A 21,473-nucleotide genomic window follows, 5' to 3' on the forward strand; every position below is an offset into this window, starting at 1 on the left:
ACCGTTTTTTATGGAAAACGGGTTTGAACCGTTCTCTCTATGAAGGACCGTTTCATAAATCAGATTTTAGATCCGTAACCTCCTGAGAAGCTTTCCCGGATTTCAAATTCGAATAGGAACTCGAGTGACAGAAACCCTAACGAAGCTCAATCTTCGTTTTCGATCAACTATTCTTTGATTTCATCATGTTTCTCGTAATCTAACGAAGCTCTATCTTCGATTTTCATATTGTTCTTCGATTTCTCACATCAGATCTTTCTTTCTCAGACCCTAACGAAGCTCCATCTTTGTTTCTTAGACCTAACGGAGCTCTATCTTCGTTTTTGATGAAGTCTTCTTTGATTTCTCAAATCCTCAAATCCTACGAAGTTTTATTTTCATCTCGATCAGTCTCCGACTCTCAATGCATGGGTGCAGAGGAAATTTTTCCTAGGATTTTGGTTTCTCTTTGAGATTTCAAGTTCTATTTGAGGATTTCTAACAATCTTCAAGGTACGACTGTTTATTTGTAAAAATATTCTTATAGAGTTTTTGATTTTTTGATTTATATTTTCAATGTTTTTTTTATTGAATTTCAAGTTTCAGGCTCATTCATTGGCAAGGAAACATCGAATCTGAGCAGAATCCAATAATTAAAAAAAAAATTCAAGATCTGAGAAGGATTCCTATCCATTTTCGATGTATGATCCTAATTTCAGGTATTCTACCCTTTATTCTCTATTTTTTGTGGTTTATGCATGAAAATCAAATATTTCTAGTTGTTTTATAATCCAATTAGGCTAATGTTCATGATTTTATTGTCATAATTGAGGTATTTAGAGGTGGGTTAGTATGTACTTAAGATTATTTGTTCATTTTGTTAATTTTGCATAGTTGCAGCAGTGCCAAGGCTTATTAGTTTATACCCTTACTTGTTGAGCTCATAGAGAAATGGTTAAGTGGTTCTCTTCTTATTTGAGAGCCTATATACTAATTGAATGGCTTGGAATGATTTATGAATTTGTTTCCATTCTAGTGGACTTGAATGTATTTATTTATATAATTTTTTATATCTAATATTAGCATTGTATTACCATTATGTTTATGCTTTGATATGGTTCAACGAGTTTTAAACCTACACTGGGATACTTTGCACATGAAAGAATGAATGATTGCTTAGACCCATGTGCATTTTGAATACGAAATTCTAATTTCTGTTCATATTTTTCAAACATTCTTAAAAAAAAAACTTATAACAAAGATGTTGTATTGGAGAGAAGCTTTGAATCCCATCTACAACTTTCATTGGTAGAGAATATAGATGATGAGGAAATAAACTCTTATATAAAAGTATGGAATTATGACATTTGCAACACGGATGTCTGTTACAAACTTATAACAGAGAGGATGTTTTGGGAAGGCTAAAAGACAAAAGACATGCAGAACAACTGAAGAGAGGCATTCAATGTTGTTGAATAAGAGTTGTTCCAGGATGTCCCATAGATGATCTGAACTGTAATGACCTGAAATCCTAAAATGTATCTCGAGAAAAGAATTTTAGATCCGTGCATTGATTTAAAAGTTATCAAATCCTCGAGTTTCGCATTAGATATTTTCCCAATAGTAAACGACACCTTAGAGACGTAATTTAAGGAAACCGATCATACCATTAGATTCGTGTCGAAAAATCACCCAAAATAGAGTATAAGTTTGTCCATTTGGCATTCGGGAAAAATAATTCCCAAAATGACAAGTATGTCCCAACTTAAGTGATATAAATATCTAAATTCTATTAGAAAAATCAGATTTTTCTTATTCTCCTCTCCAAACAAATCTCAACCCTTTTCCTTCAATATTTGAAACTCAGATCTACACTAAACGAGAACGATCCGAGCTTAGGCGCAAGAAGGAAAGTTGTTCCTCTCGCCGAGGTTACGCGTGGACGCAAAGAAATCCGATTTTCGCGAAGGAAGAAAATTTTGGAGATTGGCCGGAGGCGATTTTAAAGTCCATTCAACCGTTGAAAATAGCTTGAGGTAGGTTGCCTTCCTTTCTACCTTCTAGTTATGCGATAATTTCATAGAAAATCCATATGATTGTTGATAAATCGATTGTTTAATTAAGTTTATACATATTTGAATGATTTGAATCATGTTTGCATGCTTATTTATGATTGTTTTAGTTCATTTGATATAATATAATCATTTTATAGTTAGTATAATATTTGAATCGATTTTGGTTGAGTTTCAACGAAAAATAACGAAAAATCAGCAATTCGGAAAAGTATCCGAATGTTGAGTTTGGTTCTAATTTATTTTGTGTTGCTTCCATATAGTATGTATACCCATTTCCTACAATTATTTCATTAAAACTAATTAAGTATTACTTTAAGTTCTTTAATAAATAAATAAATAGTTCGTTTTCAATTCGACTTTAAAAAAAATTATTTTTCAACACTTAGTTAAATTTTCATAGATTTTCAGCTTATGGTTTTATCTTCGTTTTCGAGTCTTTCTACTCAACCAAAAACCATCGAATGGAATTGGTTGATGCTCTATGGATTTCAAATTTCTTTAAAAGTAAAATTACTTTGATAGATATGTAGGAAATTAGATGATAGATTGATCGATTTAATCGATGGATGGATAGAGAGAACGTATGTTCTCGACTGATTGATGGGACAGTGCCTCCAGTTTCTACGTAGTGGCCATGCCACGTAAAACGTGATAATAGATAGAGGGATGAGATGGTTGATGGATGGATATGACAGATAACTGTCACTGGAGGGCACTACCAGATTTTGTTTGTATTTTCGATTAAAAGAAATGATATATTATATACAAAATAAATTATTTTGTTTACCAGTAAAGATTTGTAGAAACATCCATAAAGAGTGACGCGTTGCTATGTATCCGGAAGCGGCGAGTCAATCTAGGATAACACTAGATGTCATATGCTCTTCGGTAGTATGGGATACCTTAGAGCATATTACAGCTTATGAAATCCGGGAATTTCTCCTACTTATTTCCTGGGAACGTTGTGTGTAAAGGCGGTCTCTGTATAGTGTAGAGCTAGGCGGGGTTCACATGCATTGCCTCTTGATAGGCTTCGACGCGAGGGGTCTCCTGGGCTAGTTAGTGATCACTTTTAGTCTGTAGTCGTCAAACGGTCGACCTCACCGTTAGTTGAACTCAGTATTGGGTTCTTGGTCAACGGCCAGTCTGAGCCGGATAAATGGTCATCCAACCGTGGTATGCTAGACCGGCCACAAAATCAGATTATAACGATGGGATTCCACATCGGAGGTCAAGTTTGGAATATCGTATTGCCATAGCCGAGGCGGTTATATCGGCGTGTTCCTCTGCTCTCTTATCGATTACACCGCCGTGTTTTTATTATGTATCTTTTTCTTATTTTGTAATGATTGATAGATGTTTTCATTTAAAAGATGCATATGCTACTTTAAATGATAGAAATGATAGGTTGAAATTATTTAACTGTTTATTGAATATGCTTAGACATTTATCGTATGTTACATTATGAAAAATTTACATTATTTAACTGTTCAACTGATTACTCGTGCATGTATGACTCGTTGTTAGAACGGCGTTCATCCTGCTGAGTAACATTCCCCTGTTACTCACCTATCCTTCCCCTTTCAGATTATTCAACTTTTGAAGAACCGTTCTTTGAGGAGGTCCTCGAGGAGGATCAGATTGATGTCTTGCCGCCGCCATGTCTTTGAGGACTAGTAAAGATCTTAGCGGTTTTTGGTTGTAGATAAGAAACATGGTAGTTTAGAAATTTTTGTAACCTGATGAATTATGAGATTAAAGATCTTGACTTATGTCAGTGTTTGTCGATTTCTTCTGTTTACTCTAGACTCTCGTATAGATGTTAGTTAAATGTTTATTCCGCTGCGTGTGTATTTTCTTTTCATAAGTATTATTATTTATGAATGTTCTGTTAGTTGTGTGATTGATTACCTCATACCTCGAGATTCTAACCGATGAATCATAGGGATTCGTGTTGGGATTTCGGGGCGTGACATGAACTTTATCTTATACAGATTTTTGGATCTTAGTTTGAAGCAATCATAAGCCCAACTGTATGTAGTGATTTTTATGCGTTAAAGATGTTGAATTCGACCCAAGTAATGAGTGTTATTATGCCTTGTTAAATGTTTGCTTGAAGTTCTATTACCATCTTTACGATATATTGTGTTAGCTTTCTAAAATTTAGGCCTTGCTTGGATATGTGAAAATGGAGTTGCTCCTGATCGTGCATTATATTTTGATCGATAATTTAGAAAAGGATTTAACTGCTTCAACTATTGTGGATTTCATTTATAAGCATACTTCTTTTTCATGTCAAGCACATGTGTTCCCCAGCTTGTCATTGGAATCATAAACAAGGGGGATTGTTGTTGTAGATAACCAAGAGAAGCTCTAGAAGTTATTTGACTTCAAAACAATTCTTTTTATGTCATCTTGTCCTTGAGAGAAAGGTATATATTTTCACTGTTTTTTTATGTTTACACTAGAATGTTTTCTAAGTGGTTGGGTCAATATCTATTGCATTTGTTTCATTTATTGATTCAGTTTTGGTATGAATTTCTTATTGCTTTTGACTCTTTGATGAATAATGATTTCCACAATACTAATGCATTGAATGTTAACTTGTGGCAGTTTTCGTTCTAGTTTACTTAAGAACCTCCTTGTAGTGAGCATGTTAAACTCAATTGTTGAATTGGTTCTAGGTCTATTATGATCGGAACAAAACCATGTTAAATACAGATTGAGAGGCGAGAAGCAGAGTCCCAAAGTCCAGTGAAGTATTTTGGTCACACTGCTATAATGATTTAGACAACACTTTTTTCTTAATTTTTGTTTGTTTAGAACCTATTGTTGAGGTTGAACCTTGGGAACATTGCCCCAATCCTTGGACAGACTTATAAGTTCTTATAGTAGAACTATAGCCAGCCAAGATGAATAAAGAAAGGAAGAAATGAACCCTAAGGCAACCTTTGTTGAATTCACACACCCTAATATCGGTGATTTTTCAATAACGTAAATTTGCATTCCCTTTGTAATGCAAGTATTTCAAAACCTACAGCGTATTTTTACTTCTTATTATTTAATAATTGTGTCACCCTCTGAATCTCATAATGTTCTCATTATTCAATGACCAACCAAGTGTTTATGTAATTATTCATTGTATGCAGACCGTGGGTGATAACTGAGAAGAAATTAAGGCGTGGTACAGTTGCAGGAACATCGGGGAACTTCATGCCAAACTTCGAGGTTAACTTTGAAGTATTGTCTTATATCATAATAGAGGATTGCTAAGATGATAAAGCCATTTGCCACCAAACCATGTTTCTTGCATGGATACGCCATACTTGGTCAAGTAAATGTTGCCCATTTACATTGATCTTTTGAGTCTGAAAGCCCTCGTGCTTCATCATCCTGGCATTTCTGGGCAGCAACAGCTACAGATGATGGAACATATGAGAGCCAATGATTTTGGCATGCATCAGATCATCCAAAAGAACTTGTATTCCAATGGTGGGAGATACCCTAATCCAAGCCAAGAACACTTCTTGCCAGTTGACATACAGGATTGGGTGGCTATTGATCCTATTCATGTATCAGCCTCGTTCCGGCCTCCCTTAAATGGCAGTAGTTTCTTGGGTCATAATTGGTTTCCTGGCAAACATCAGACTTGTGGGGGCTGGTCCACAATGCATGTTTTTGGGAATCCAGGCATGTGTTTGGGAAACAGTAGCAATGCAGATGAGGGACTGTATGGTGTTCTTCCTCAATCTAACAAATTATAGTCTCCTTGTGATTATCTGAGAGTTGCTCAGCAGTATAACACGCCAACATCAAACTTTTTAAGCAGGGACATTTCAAGAAATAGTGAAACAGCTCATCAACTAAACAACTTGAGTGGGAATGAAGCCGCTACGGCTATTGCCCTGAAAGCAAACAATATGTCATGGATGAATATGCCACACTAGAATTCTGATCTTCACAATACGATTGGGAAACCATTCTTGAGGTCGCGGAATCAATAGAAATACGTTTCAGAATGTCAGAAGGTTAGATCTTCACATATGTGGTCTAAGTAGAAGACGAGATGAGTGGATGCAGATTACAAGCATGCAGTTTTAGGAGAAAGTGTTTGATTTGAAATAAGCAGTGCTTTTTTTTTAAATGTTTTACATATGGTTATGATTACTTTAGATATCGGTTTCTAACTGATGCCTAAAGTCTTAGACTTAGGACATCAGTCTTATAGACATCGATTTAAATCGATTGTCTAAGATAACTATTATATAATATATATATATATTATCTATAAATGCAGATTGGGACGGTTTTAGTTGTTCCAAAATCTGAGTGGTTTGGAACGGTTTTTAACTGTTCCAAATGTTGAGTTGTGCAACGGCTTCCAGCCGTTTAAATTCATTAACGACGCCTCAATTAGAGACGGTTAATAAACCGTTTCATACTTCCTTAGAAACGGTTCCTAATTGCCATATTTGTTGTAGTGACTATTATAGCAAAATTCCAAGAATCACAATCTTTTATATATTTTTACTTTTTACAGTGGAACAAAGAGATGGTATGCGTCTTGAATTCAACAACTTTTTTCTTATAATGAATCATCAGCCTTACTTTGAATCAGTTAAGGGAGGATCTTGAGGTGTAGACCAAGGATACTTCATAGTTGGATCTCTTGGGAGTCGCCAGAAATTAACAAATGGTGCCCAAAGAAGAATTCTGCAGGAAAAAACAGAGATTTGTTAAAATAGGTGCCAGCTTATTAAGTTTGTTCAAGTTTGCGAGTGGTGATACCACCACCTTGCCTTCACCTACTAATTACTAATCACTAACCCACTTTCAAAAATAAAATGATAATTTTTTAGCTTGTGTTACACATTGATTCATATAATATTTTTTACTGTGAATCTTCACAAAGTAAAACTGTCTAAAAGTCTAAAATGAAGAGCAGCAGCACTGAGTTAACACTACGTGAAAATCTCAAATTTGTATAAAAAAATTTGTTGGGCCTGGCCCGTCAAATTTTAAAACCCAAAATCCGCGGCTTGCGGACAACGTTTCCAATCTCACCCACTCTCACTCCCACTGTCTCTCGATCTCTAATTCTCTCTTTCTCTGTCTCTTTTTCTCTCAGTCATCATCGATCAACCTCTCCATCTCTCTCTCTCATAGTATCTCTCTAGAATGATCAACCTCTCCATCTCTTTCTCACAGTCGTTCTCTCGATCGATCAACATCGCTCTTCGATCGACCTGTCCATCATCTCCTTTAATCTCAGTTTTTTACGGAATCAAAACTTGTTTTGCTTCTATATTTTTTACGCAAGTTTCGGAATCAAAACTTGGTCTCATGGTTGCATATTTTTTACTTTTTCTTTGAAATGGAAACCCTAACGCAATGATTGCGACTTTCGCAGAAGGAATCCTATAGTAGACGTGATGATTTGTTGCTGGAGCAACAAGATAGGATTCAGAGTGCGATTCCTCATTGTAAGAGATCGTTTGGAGGTATAGATTTGTTCATAATTGATTTAAATTTGTTTGAATTTGAAGAATTTTATCTTAACTTTATAAAATAGTGTTCAAATCTGTTCATTTTATTTAAATCTTCATTTGTTTTTTGAGATTGAGATTTGTCTCTGCTCATACAGTCTGTGAGCGATCTGTCTCATGAGAAGTCATTCCATTAAGCAAGAATTTTGTCTAAAGAAAGCTAATGTTGCTCGAAATTGAAGCCATGTTCTTCGAATTCAGATGGGAAAAAATAGGGAAAATGCTTTGCTGAATCTTTATGCTCTATTTTTCTTCAATTGTGTTTTGCTAGGGCGATTTGTAGAGAAATCGCTAAGTCTCTGATTTTTATGTTCTATTATTTCTATATTCGTCTAATCTAGGGCATAAGTATACTTTATGGTTTAAATGCATTTCGATCTGCTTCTTTCAAAGGAAAAAAAAAAAAAAAACATTTTGATCTGCTATGCCTTCCCGTGCTTCATTTAGATCTACAACAATACCAATATTTTCTTACTCAATTTCATGTAGAAGTGACCTCAATTGAATACATTTTAATGATTCAAACACCTTTGACTTATAATTGAAAAAAAATTACTCGATTCTATGGCTCAATCCCTTACGTTGTTGTTCTCTAGGTTTCAATCTCACCTTATAAAATATTGGTAACCAATTTCAATAATTCGTACTCTTTGTTTTTGGTTTTTTATATTATTTTTAGGCATTTTAGGGTTATAAATAGTACAAAAACCTTAGTTTAGGCTCATTTTTAAGTGTTGGATTCTTGCTTGTAATTGGATGGTTTCCTCAAAATCTCATCGTTTCGAATTTCATTTTTGATCATATATTCTTTTGATTTCAAGAAGATCAAGTGTGCAAAGCTTCATTAATTGTTAAGAATTTTTGTATAGCCTAACGGGCATAACATTCCTCACTTAGAAATTGTTATATTGCAGGCTTTTGAATGCAATCTTTATGCTCTATTAGGTCATTAGCCTTGTCATTTTCTTTATTTCCTAATATCTTAATAAATACTGTTTGATAAAATTCCTCACTTAGAAATTGTTATATTGCAGGCTTTTGAATGCAAGTATGATGAAAGCTCAGAAGTTTCTGAAGTAAGTCTACATAGTGTAATTCAGATTCAAAAATTTAATCTAGTTATCTTCACATATGGTATCTTTGTTTAGTTGCTGATGGATAAATGGAAGCACAGACATAAATATTGCAGTTTATGAGGTAGAATAAGTTTTAGGGTAAATGTCTTGCAAGACCCATATCCAATCAAAACTTGATTTATAGAAGCAGCCATATTCTTTAAAAGAGGATATAACATTTAGAAAGAACAAAATAACAAAAGAAAGATTCAGTTAGGTTATGGTGATGATGGCATTGACAATGATGATGATGGTAATGGAAATTTTACATCCTAGAAAGGGTAAAAGACGAAAATTTGGACCTTCCCCTGTACTTGTAGTGTGAAATATGAACAAAAATTACCCACCCCTTATCCTCAAAACCTTTAAATGCTAAGCAATTTCTAGCCCAGTTGGCTACTTCATGAGCGTTTTTGGCTACTCCATGGCAATTTTTCTTTTCTTTTTCATATTTTTTGTTATATTTTTCTTCATCATCATTATAACAAAACAATTAGATAGTCATGACAAGACGACAGTGACTGTCTATGCTTCATTGAGTTGAATGTTGGGTAGTCGAGAAACATTACCATAGATTGAATGTAGGCATGTAGTGGAGTTGAGGATGCTGAGATGGATGATTTAAAAGCTAAGAAAGATGATATAATAAATGAATGCGTTTTGAATATGTAGTAGCCCCAATAGGAGGTGAACTAAAGGAAAATTGATTGGGGTGGTTTGGTATGTCCCACAAAGACAAATGACTGCTACAATTAGAAGGATCATGCAAGTTGAAGGTTTTGGAAGAGCAAGAGGAAGACAAAAAGGGACATTGATTGAGGTAGTGAGTGCAGATACCAACACACTTGAATTAATATAAGTCAAGACTTAGACATAATTTGATGGGGGAACATGATGTTTTAGCCGACCTTAATTTTTTTGGGATGAGTTTTTGGATGATGTTGAAGATATAAGTATCTCCTGTCCTAGTTGTTGTTGTTGGTTGGGTTGGTACATGAATCATGCTCCTTCATTCAATTCTAGCTAACATTTTATGTTGTAGTATTTTTCTTCCTGTTTGATTCTTAGATTTCTTTATTTAACAATATGATTGATAACAATGTTTTTTTTTCTTCCCTTATTCACTTGCAAGTGCTTGTATTTTTCTCTTCCTTCTAAAAAATTATGAAAAATCCACATCTAAAAAGTGCTTACATAATTCATAAAGAAAAAGAAATGTACAATTTTAGTCTCTTTCTTGAAATCTGGTGATGTATTGAAGATGTGTTGGATTATATGTGAAAAAATCCTAGTTAGAAAGGGTTCATGTACCTTGTTACAAGGGGAGTGCTTGCTGATTTGAATTTGAAAAATCTCCATATGGAACAAAAAAGAAAAGCTATCTTCACCCACTAACGCCACCTACCTCCCCCATGTCTGCACACACTCACATTATATTTATAATTAAAGGATAGTTAAGTGACATCTTCAAATATTTTCTCTAATCCCTATTCCAATCTTAGTTTGAAACTACATGCGTTTTATTTATCTTGAAAATATAGATAAATTCAAATTTATGATCTGTAATCAGAAAAATTGGGTTGGGAAAAGAGGATTACTACTTCTGGAAGCAAATGGGAAAGGCTCTACTCTGCACATATACTCTCTTTGGTATGGCTTGGTTGTGGAATGAAACATCGCCGCTTGGTTGGCGGACGCTTAAACCCAGACCCAAGGTGAATCTTCCTCTTAGAATAAATCATAACCTCCTTGCACGATTTATGTGCTACAAATACAATACACAAATGACATAGATGTTATAATCCCCTATGAAAAATTCTACCAGAGCAATCGATGGTATCTATCATAAAGCCATGAAGTTAGGTTCATTCCTGCATGGGGACCCATCCTCGCCAACGGTGGTCATTATAGACCATTTGTGTTAGTTTGCCCTAAAGGACTGAAAATATGCTTCTCTTCGCATTTTCAGGAAGAAAAAGAGATGGCCCACTTGTATGAGCGTCGAAAATTTCCATACCCTGGTGACACAGAGGCAGTTGAAGAGTTCATTGCGAGTGGGGGCATGCATGGTACCACAATGGGTCCGAAAGGAATAATTGAAACTGGGAAGGATTCTGATAATTTCCAAAATAATTGAAAATTGTTTTCCTAATAGAGCATAAGTATTTATTAACCGTCGAACACCAGTTGGTAAGTTTGCATTCACATGTGGAACTGCAACAACTGATCTAGTCCATTTACTTGGTGGAGTTGGTAATGCAAAGGTAGTTGATGGCAGTTGTGGTGGTAAAAAACGGGTAGGACGAATTGGTTGTCTTCTTGACATAGTAAGGACAATTGCATTGATGGATTCTTCATGTTGTTTGGCTATTGAATATGCTTGGATTAAAGTCAATGGATTCGATAGCTTGACTCCAGGTTTGATTTCTTCTTTGAACCCTGAGATGAAATACCTTATGAGGAATGCTTCTGCTAATACCAAACTACGGTTTGTTAACTGTTCAAACTTGGATTGGTAATCGCGTACGGTTGTAGTTTGCCGTAGTTTGGCCAATGATCCTTCAGGGTTGTCATCCTCTGTTGTACCAAAACAGGTACATAAGGCTCAAGTGAAAGTGATCCATGTTGGACGCCCCATAGTTCTAGCCAGCCATTGATACCATGGTATTGCCTCACCTTGAAGATGAGTTGATGCTAAGTCCACCATTTGGTTGTCTGGAACATCATGTAGTTACTGGAATTGTTGTGCTCGGAGCACCCTTCCTTCTGGATCAGCTCCATCAAAGGCAGGAAAATCGAATCGGATGGACCTCCCTTGGTAACCACGAAAAGGGGCAAGTGGGAAAGGTCAAACTTCATGTGGTAGTCGTGTAAGTCCTTGTTATCATATCAATATATTGTTTTGGTAGTCGATAACTGCATACGAATGTCATCAATCTCCTGATGGACATTCTGAAAGCCGGGTGGTGCTGTCATAGGTGCAGGAAAGTCCTCTGATATCAAAATGATAAGAGTGCTCTTTTTTTTTTTTTCTTTTTTTAATTAGAACTAGCTATCTAACAAAGGAAACTATCGGAAATTTCTCCGCCCTATTCATATCCATTAAGGTTAAAATTTATAGCTGAAGCTAACAAATTGACTAACCAATCTCCTAGAAAGCATGAGTAGACTAACAAACTAACAAATTCTAAAAAGTAGGAACTGAATAACAATTAAATCTGGAATCAAAAAATTCCAAGACTATTATCATCTATCTTCTGTTTGAAAATGGTCAATATTGTTGTTTTTGTTTTGGAAAATGCTGAAATGACTAAAAGAATTTATGATTTTAGACACCAAACTTCCCTTCCAAAGACAAACAGTAGTATAGTAACAATAGTGTGATGTGATTGTGAGTGCGAATTCACTAAGTGGACAGATAAGTAGTGAAGTGGGACATCTTTCAAGTTTGAGAGTGCTTGATTTATCCATTAACCAGCTGACTTTTTTGTTTATTATTGTAAATTAGAAAACAATTTGAAATTCTGAACTTCAGCATTATTTAGATCAAACATCATTCAGTGACAGTTTGATGCTGACTGTGTAAACGGGACAGAGAGAGACATCATTTTCAGAAACTGATCATCGCACGAGTCACCCAAGAAGCACTGGTCGTCCTTCACACGTGTCGATCATATAAGAGATTTTTCTCTTACCCATCTTTTCAGTCATCTGTTCTTTTGTCTTTATGTGTGTAATACTGTGTGCTATCCCTGAACAGTGATTGGATCAATAAAAAAATGGAAAAGAAAGCTAAAAATTGAGACAAACACAAAACCCAGTTTACATAACATCTCAAAAATGATGGACAGACACTTATTCTGTAGATGTGTTATATGTATTATATTATGAATGTATTTGAGTGTTTGTTATATATATATATGTAGATGCATTATTTGTTATGCATATGGGTATGTGCACGAATACATCTGATCATGGGCTTGTGCCTTTTTAAGTTCCCTTCATTTTATTGGTTGGTTAAGGGTGTGGATACCTGAAGTTATTTGGTTCAGATCATTATTTATGACCTAGGATCATTAACTTACTTGTTTTTATTGATGATTTTGATATGCTCCTTTACTTCTTAACACATACTGAAGAATTTCTTTGCATCAACTTGTTTTGTCTGTAAATTTCTTGGTGATTGACCCTCTTTCACTCTTGGATGTCATTTTTAATCTGCAGCTGCACGAATGTGTTGGTTCTGCTCTTGGTGCTATGGGACCTGTGGTATTTGAAGTTCTTTGGTTCATTGCAATTGCAGGGCCCAGCTATTGGATTTGGTCGTGTCACTTCTGCCTGGTTTGGGTGCCAAAGAGATTGATTTATTGTTTCTTGCAATAAAACCTGTATTACAGGTCTGTTAGAGTTCTTGTAGTATGGTTATTCCATTTTATTGCTGAGGCAACTTTTGTCAGCTTGTTAAATGGGAAAGAGTGCAATAAGATAATCTCAAATTGCAGGATAATGAATCTTTGGTCCAGAAAATAAGATAGTTAACAAAAAAAAGAACAAAATCTGTAAGGGTCAACTTGTAGTATTTTAAGTTCTTAACCGCCTAATTGTTCTTTTTTTTCAATTGTAAGAACTTTGTTTCCGTTAAAAGAAGTGGTTGTTAAGAGGTATGTGGTCTTGTGTTTGCTGAGTTCACGATACATTAGATGTTTTTATTAATATAGCTAACGGACCTGTGTTGGAAGTTATATAAAGGAAGATACATGTTTTTTTTTTGTGGTTATGGGGATACTGTAACAAAGAATCAGTGAGTTTTGTTTCTTTGTTTTTTTCTTGCACAGAATTAACACTAAAACTTAATACCTGATTGATTCTCTATCACTGTAAGAGAGGCTCCATCATGCATCTTTAACTTTGAGTATATCATTGTAGTTGGATTATGGCCATTACAATAGCAGAATCTGGACACAACTACACACCATTCAAAATACTTTGAGTATATCATCGTAGTTAGATTATGGCCATTACGAAGATGGAGAAGTGGTCCCCCAACTGCTTTCCAAAATACTTATCTCAGTTCTCTTGTAAGATTATGAAACTTACTTTATAATGCTAACTAATGATAATGATCACACATGTTAATTAACCTCCTAAAATTATACCACACACACACACATATATATATGAGATCATAACTAGAACAATATCAAGAAGAAACATAGTAAAGCTAGTAATAACATATCTAGAAAATTCAAATCTAGCTTCTGTCTCTCGCTGGGTTCATATAAACTCCATAATACTCTCTTTCTCTCTCTCTTCCCATTACCATCTCTAGAAAATGGGTTCATGGTGTTGTGTTTCTATCTTAGCCTACCTCTTGTTTTCAAGATTGGGAACTTCCCTTGCACAAGCACCGGCAGCAGCGAATGAGAAACCAGCTTTGTTTACAACCAACTCAAAATAGATTGTAGAGTATTACTAACATTTAGATAGCTTTCAGGGACATTTTGACCGAAAAATACTTGAATGTATTGAATTGGGTCCCCCATCACACATGCAGCTTTATGCTTCACCAATTTCTTCTTCTACTCCTATTTCCCATCATCTGTTTTATCCATCTCAAGCCAAGCCGGAGTCAGTCCCTTATGTTGAGTCTTTGAGGATTAGGTCATATAGAATCCTAATTACTTGATCGGTGGAATGCCTTTAATACACGTGGGTACACGTGATCGGTGGATCCCAGATTTCTGTGAGCACAGTTTTATGTGCAAATTTTTTGGACAGGTTTTGTTTAGCCTTAACCCGGTCCTGAGGAGGCAAACTTAATTTTAAACCAGCCTTATACTCCTTTATAGCCTTATAAATTTTAGTTCACAATAGAATTGATGTACTTCAATGTGTGTTTCAAATGTTGATTAGCATTTCAAATTTTCATATTGACTTTAGGATGGATTGTCCACTATCCAGACATTTGCTCATGATCCAAGTAAATAAAAAACAATTCAGCTTGGATATGATTAATAGAAAAAAGACCTATGTCTACTTCTTATATTTTAGCTTGCCCATTGTTTTGTGAAAGTAGGGGTTTGCTTTTTGGTAAACGTAAAGAGTTATGATAGTCATTAAAACCAACTGATTAGAGTTCGCACAATAGATTGCAGTAAGGGAATTAAGGGAAAAACAAAGATTGACAAGTCGTGTGCATTTAGAAGAAAGTCCCAACTATGGGGCCTTTAAGTAATTTGGAATTCCCTATTGCATGGTCTTTAAAGTAATTTTCTCTTAAATTCTTATACATGGCAGATTTACCTGAATTCAATCGAAAAAAACATCAAATTTTGTGGCTATGCTTCCAAACGACATACACACATCATCATCTACCCCTCATCCCAATTATTGGGGTCAACAACATGAATCCTATATATCATATACTGCTTTAATTCAGATTATTGTTGGATTCTGTTTTTGAATCTGTAATCCTATATCATATACTGCTTTAATTCAGATTATTGTTGGATTCAGATTATTTTTGGGGTGTCTAAGTTGGTTGGCCTTGGCTCGTAGTCTTCATGAGACGTCTATGTCGGAGAGGCATGAACAATAGATGGCTAGTTATGGGCGTGTTTACGAGGATTCCATGGAGAAGGAGAGGCGTTTCCAGGTATTTAAGGCTAATGTGAAAAAAATTGAATCGCTCAACAACGCTGGGGACCGACTATATAGGTTGAGCGTGAATGAATTTGCAGATCAAACTAATGAAGAATTCAAAACATCTCGTAATGGGTATAAGAATGTTATATACACAACCCAAGAATGTGAATTTGGTTTCTGTCTCACTGTTTTCTAACTTGTATGGAAGTTTTTGTACACAACCCAAGAATGTGAATTTGGTTTCTGTCTCACAGTTTTCTAACTTGTATGGAAATGTAAGATGTTGGGCATTCTCTGCAGCGGCAGTCATGGAAGGGATTAACCAGCTCACAACGGGTAAGCTGATCTCTCTATCTGAACAAGAACTAGTAGACTGCGATACTAGTGGACTGGACCAAGGATGTGGGGTGGTCTTATGGACGATGCCTTCAAATTCATCCAACACAACAAGGGCCTCACTACCAAAACTAACTATCCTTACAAGGGAGTTGATGCTACTTGCAACACCAAGAAGACAGCCTCATCGGCAGCTAAAATCACTGGGTATGAAGATGTTCCAACCAACAGCGAGAAGGCCCTATTGAAGGCCGTGGCAAATCAGCCCGTGTCTGTGGCTATCGATGCTAGTGGATTTGACTTTCAATTCTACTCGAGCGGTGTTTTCACTGGACAATGTGGCACTGATCTAGACCATGGTGTCACTGCTGTTGGTTACGGGACGAGTGATGATGGCACCAAATATTGGTTGGTGAAGAATTCGTGGGGCTCGGGATGGAGAGAGGAATGATACATAGGAATGCAAAGAGATGTTGATGCCAAGGAAGGGTTGTGTGGTATTGCCATGGAATCTTCTCACCCTACGGCATGAAAGTAATCGATAAGTACGATGGAAAGAAGATGATTTGGATTCTCAGCTTGTTAATCCCTCCCTCCGAAGTTTCTCCTATATATATATGACTAATGTGTGTGTTAAGAGACTTACATGTATATTAATTTTGGGTTATTTAGTTTAATTTGGAGCTTGTTTTTTTATTTTTCCTTTTCTGATTTTTTTAATTATTATTTCATTCATTGTGATTGGTGAATTAGAGGACCATGCAATTGTTTGTTAAACCTTCAAATTCGACGGTTATATTCTATAGATTTTTTTTGTTTTTTTTGAAGCCCATTTTCTAATAATTTGATAGGCCAGGGCTGTCAAAAAAAAAAAAAATTTTACAAGAGAATATTTGATTGGAGGGTCCGTCAAATTTTGAGAAATTTGACGGGTTAAGACCGTCAAATATGAGCCTTTTTCACATAGTGTAAAAGGCGTCAAGGTTAAGTATTGTTCCTTCAATGATCTTAGTACCAAATAAAGCACTTCTTGACGAGTTCTAATATGATCAGATTTGTAACAATGTATCCCTTGTAAAATATAAACAACACTAAATCCTTCCATTTATGTGATTAGTTGTCCCCATTGCTTGGCCCTTCCACTTCCAGAAGGGTGTCCTATTCTTATAGAATAGAAACGGTGTCTATGTGGCACCTTTTGGTTGGATATTAAATGCATTGGATTCCATGCCATGTAGAAAACAATTTGATTAGGAGTAGTGTGTGTATTATACTCTTCCAAAAGGTGTCATGTAGCCACCGGTCCTATTCTATAAGAACGGGACACCGTTCTAGATCCTGATTCCTTCCTCTAATGGGTGATTGTGTAACAAGAGTGTAATGTCCTCTGAAACGTCCATGGATTATATCAACAACTTGATAGATAGATTTATTTTTGGATGTACAACTTTCCTATTATAGCAGGTAGTTCAAAAGGATTCCCTGTTCTTCCATCAAATATTTTGTTTTTTTGTTTTTTCTTCCAAAGACTCGGATTCAAATACCCATGGATTCTTTGTTTCTTATTGGTTTCATATAATCAGTTTTCTCGAAATCTCTTGTTCCTATCTTGAGGTTTTGATCCTAAATTGCTGGTATTACTACATAAAGTTTGCCACCACACCAAGGCAGCACCTTTATCATCCATAGAAATTAGAGGATGATTATAAGCTTGAACAAAAACAACAAAGCCTTGCGCCAAAGATTTGGGGTCGGCTAAATGAATCTTGTTTCTCTATCGCACTCTTTCCAAATCTAAGACTTCTGTTATTGAAACCTGAAAATCAAACAAATATTATGCATGCATTCATGGAAGGGTATAACCTAAGCAGGTCGTTTGTACAAAGATAATCTGCATCTTTTTTGGCTAAATTTGTAAATAATCTGTATCGAAACCAAGTAAACATGTGTAAATTAGACTAAAAAAAGGTAAGGCAGAAGAGATACTAACCCAGGAAAGAACATGAACACAAACATGAACTGAAAATACATCTCTAAGAACATCCGTTTGTACCATCTGAGCCTTAGCCAATTCAAGATGATCGGCTGCAATTCACACCCCAAAATGACAATCATCTTAACTACAAATATTTGCATTCCAAGTTTAAATAGACCCATTTAACATGAATGAGGTTTCTACTCAGATAAAAAATGTAATTCAAGCTCTACTAGTTACGAGATTGATCATTAAAGAAATTGAAGGTTCATTGTTAATTGGATTGTTGCCGCAACTGCTCCATGTTGGGGTGTTTTCTTCTTTTATTTTTAAAATTTATTGTATCAAATGTTATTATAAATATCATTTAAATTGAAAAAACACAATGTGGTGCAACAATTATAGAGTATTCCAATCCGAATTGAACATATTGCCTTAAAAATAAGAAAAATGCTGAAGTGTTTTTTCACTTTTTACCCATCTTTCTAAGCTAAGTAAACATTGGGGTATAATCCATAATCTACCTTGATTGAATTATGAAGTTCTAGATCCTGTAATTATATCTTGTAGTTGAGACTAAAAACCCAACACTCCCTTTCTCTTTTATTTTTGTTTTTGAACCCCTTTTGTGTGTGTTTGTGTCTATAAGAAGTTGGTGTGCAAATATAAATTCTTATGAAATTCTCACTCACCGGCATGATAAGTAAATACCAGAATGCAATAATGCCTAACTGTATCAATTTCCATGATAGATCTTCTTCATTATTTACACCGGTCACCGCCAATGCCGGTTGCTCAATCTGTTAAAAAACTTTCTATATCATAAACTTCATCATCTCAACAACAAAATTAAAACAAAGTTCAGATTAAGAGTCTTACACTGGCCAAAAAAACTCCGATTTGAATTGCTAAACCACAATTAGTTTTTCGGTGTTCCATCGATGTGACTATATAACTGGTTGTGTACACAACAATGGGTTGTGAGTTTTTGTGATTATTTTTTATAATTTAGGTGTAAAAAGTATAGAAATGATAGAAATACAAACCTTTTTAGATTGGTGATTGGGTTTTGGTGTGGTTTTAGAAGAACTGGAGAGAGATGAGCTTCTGTTTATTGAAGGGAAGAGGAGGAGAGAGGGCAAGGCCCTGATAGATGGGAAGCTCATTGAGTAGCTCATCTTAGAGAATCACTCTTTCTTCCATCTTACCTTATCTTTTGGGTTCAGTTTTATGTGTTTAGAGGGACTTCTTGTGTGAAATAAAGTAAAGAAATAGGATAATTTAGAAATACTCCCCTGGTTTTGGTTGAATTTTTGAAATATCCTTCTGTTCTCAAATTGATGATATAATCCTTTACAACAATCTTCTATGAAAACTAATAAAATGACCTAAATGCTCTCTTCGATCTTTAGCTAGAACCCACCAACATCAATACCTACGGTGACTTTTTTTTTTTTTTTTTTACATTCGCATATTTAAATTTAAGATTCTATCTCCTTAAACCTTCAAACCCTAAGAACAAATTTGGATTTTTAGGAAGAAAAATGGAATGTTTTTGGCAATAAATTGAAGAATAGTCAGTAAAAGGTTAAAAAAATATTAGCCTAAAGGACGGAGAGTCTGAAAACGAAGGCTATTGGATAGAAAGCTAAAGATGAGGGTCATGTCATTTCATGTTGTCTTTCATAAAAGACTTTAGTCAAGGAGTAAGCCATAGAAGTATGAGTTATTCCACGTGTCAAAATCCCCTAAACAAAGGTGAGGCGAAGGTTCATTCCAGACCGAATTTGTGGATATCATTATGATATGGGTAGCTCTATTTGCACCTACCATTTGATGTAAGTGCACCTTACTAATTATCACACTTTAATAAATTCACCTACACTATTAAGTGCACCTACCAAATCAATCTACCTATTCCGACTTCCTGCCATTTCCCCCCACCTAATTTACATTCTTCCTTTCCTCTTGTTTTTTCACCTTTTATTGTTCATTGTAATGATAGAAAGGTAGAAATATATATATATATAATATATATATATAATATATATATATATATATATATATATATATTATATATATATATATATATATATATATATATATATATATATATATCTATATATATATATATATGGGTCGGGTTCCTGCGACACACATTGCGACAACGTGTTTGTCTTATATGTTTGGAAATGTTTGGAATGGGCTGATTTTTTGTGAGGATGATCTCTGTGATGAGGGGATCATCTTGGCAAAAATCATCCCATTCCAAAACTTGTAACCCCATCAAAATTGATTTACAAAAATTGGACGGTCTAGAAGTTTCATAATGAGCTGATTTTTGGCAAGGATGATCTCTTCACCACAGAGATCATCCTCACAAAAAATCAGCCCATTCCAAACATTTTTGCCCATATAAGACAAAACATGTTGTCTATATGTGTGTTGAAATGGTTGTCGTTTGAACCTGACCGTGTATATATATATATAGGATGACGTTATTACGACCCCTTTACAACTCACATTGCGACACACCGTTTGTCTTATATGGGAAAAAATATTAGGAATGGACTGATTTTTTGTGAGGATGATCTCTGTGATGAGGGGATCATCCTGACAAAAATCAGCCCATTCCAAAACTTCTAACCCCATCAAAATTGATTTACAAAAATTGGACGGTCTAAAATTTTTCAACTTGTAAACATGGGGCTAGAAGTTTCATAATGAGCTGATTTTTGGCAAGGATGATCTCCTCACCATAGAGATCATCCTCACAAAAAATCAGCCCATTCCAAACATTTTTGCCCATATAAGACAAAACAGTGTGTCACAATGTGAGTCGTAATAGGGTTATACGGAACCCGACCCATATATATATATATATATATGGGTCCCGTTCAGTACCAAACGTTTTGGCCAACATTTTAGCTAACCATTTTGGCTAGATGGGTTAAAAGTTTTGGAATGGACTCATTTTTTGTGAGGATGATCTCTATGGTGAGGAGATCATCCTCACCAAAAATCAGCCCATTCCAAAACTTCTAGCCCCATGTTTACAAGTTGAAAAATCGTGGACCATCCATTTTTTGTAAACCATTTTTGATGGGGTTAAAAGTTTTGGAATGGGCTGATTTTTGGTGTTGATGATCTCCTCACCTTATAGATCATCCTCACAAAAAATCAGCCCATTCCAAAACTTCTAACCAATGTTTTGCCAAAATGTTTGGTGCTGAACATTTCCCTATATATATATATATCACTCCCGAGGGTAAAATTGTTAAGGACCTCTAATAGAAAACGGTCATTATATTTTGGCCCAGGGGGCATTGCCCCCACAAGTCAAACCCCGTGAGCTTAGTGAGGAGTTTGACCCCTGTGTTTATCCACAACATAGTCCAAAGTCACCGATCAAGAATAGAAGTCATATATGACTTCCCAACAGTCTCCCAGAATTTGCACCACAAGTTGTCCCTCTTCGGCCTATATAGATCGATATCTTCAAACAAGGTTTACAAGCAAAGATCGATTTCGCTACAAGCTTTTCCAAATCGGTTTTGCTTAATTGGAAACTTGTAGATAGGGTTTGCACTTAACCATCAAGGATCTGAGTCTCCGGATGAATCAAGGGATTGTAACCGTTTGATAAGGAAAGTTCTTGAGTTTGATCTTGCAAAAACATGGAGAACTTGAAGGGTGAACGCTAGATCGAGGAGGTTTCGAAGTAATGGGGATCTTCAAAGCTAGATTTCCAACAAGGATTCGACGAAAGGAAAAGGATCCACAAACCCTAGATTTGGAATAC

General features: G+C 35.4%; 2 protein-coding genes and 1 pseudogene across 11 annotated transcripts; 2 read left to right on the plus strand and 1 right to left on the minus strand.

The window, feature by feature from the left end:
• The first annotated feature begins 55 nt into the window (after positions 1-55).
• Positions 56-15,794, plus strand: LOC147394130 (uncharacterized). 9 transcript variants are annotated; one of them, XM_086454391.1, is made up of 8 exons: positions 56-492; positions 580-589; positions 668-698; positions 8,635-8,676; positions 10,286-10,430; positions 10,685-11,585; positions 12,940-13,112; positions 15,232-15,363. In XM_086454391.1, the coding sequence occupies exons 3-6, from the start codon at positions 679-681 to the stop codon at positions 10,850-10,852; spliced, it is 375 nt and encodes a 124-aa protein (XP_086310517.1). In that variant the 5' UTR covers positions 56-492; positions 580-589; positions 668-678; the 3' UTR covers positions 10,853-11,585; positions 12,940-13,112; positions 15,232-15,363. The 9 variants fall into 9 exon arrangements, 8 of the variants coding, with proteins under 8 accessions (XP_086310517.1, XP_086310516.1, XP_086310523.1 ...); XM_086454390.1 differs by having other exon boundaries at positions 586-698; XM_086454393.1 differs by lacking the exons at positions 56-492; positions 580-589; positions 668-698 and adding exons at positions 5,469-6,082; positions 7,465-7,537.
• LOC147394131 (NAD(P)H-quinone oxidoreductase subunit L, chloroplastic-like) lies at positions 6,542-18,864 on the minus strand. 2 transcript variants are annotated; one of them, XM_086454389.1, is made up of 5 exons: positions 18,718-18,847; positions 18,551-18,626; positions 18,364-18,471; positions 17,687-17,781; positions 6,542-6,767 (listed from the first exon to the last, which is right to left on the minus strand). In XM_086454389.1, the coding sequence occupies exons 2-5, from the start codon at positions 18,608-18,610 to the stop codon at positions 6,659-6,661; spliced, it is 372 nt and encodes a 123-aa protein (XP_086310515.1). In that variant the 5' UTR covers positions 18,611-18,626; positions 18,718-18,847; the 3' UTR covers positions 6,542-6,658. The 2 variants fall into 2 exon arrangements, with proteins under 2 accessions (XP_086310515.1, XP_086310514.1); XM_086454388.1 differs by lacking the exon at positions 18,551-18,626 and having other exon boundaries at positions 18,718-18,864.
• Positions 14,934-16,392, plus strand: LOC147394132 (senescence-specific cysteine protease SAG39 pseudogene; annotated as a pseudogene).
• Positions 18,865-21,473: the final 2,609 nt, after the last annotated feature.

The sequence above is a fragment of the Akebia trifoliata genome, chromosome 9 (assembly GCF_017979445.1).
Source record: "Akebia trifoliata isolate Shusen 1 chromosome 9, ASM1797944v1, whole genome shotgun sequence".
Classification (NCBI taxonomy): Eukaryota; Viridiplantae; Streptophyta; class Magnoliopsida; order Ranunculales; family Lardizabalaceae; genus Akebia; species Akebia trifoliata.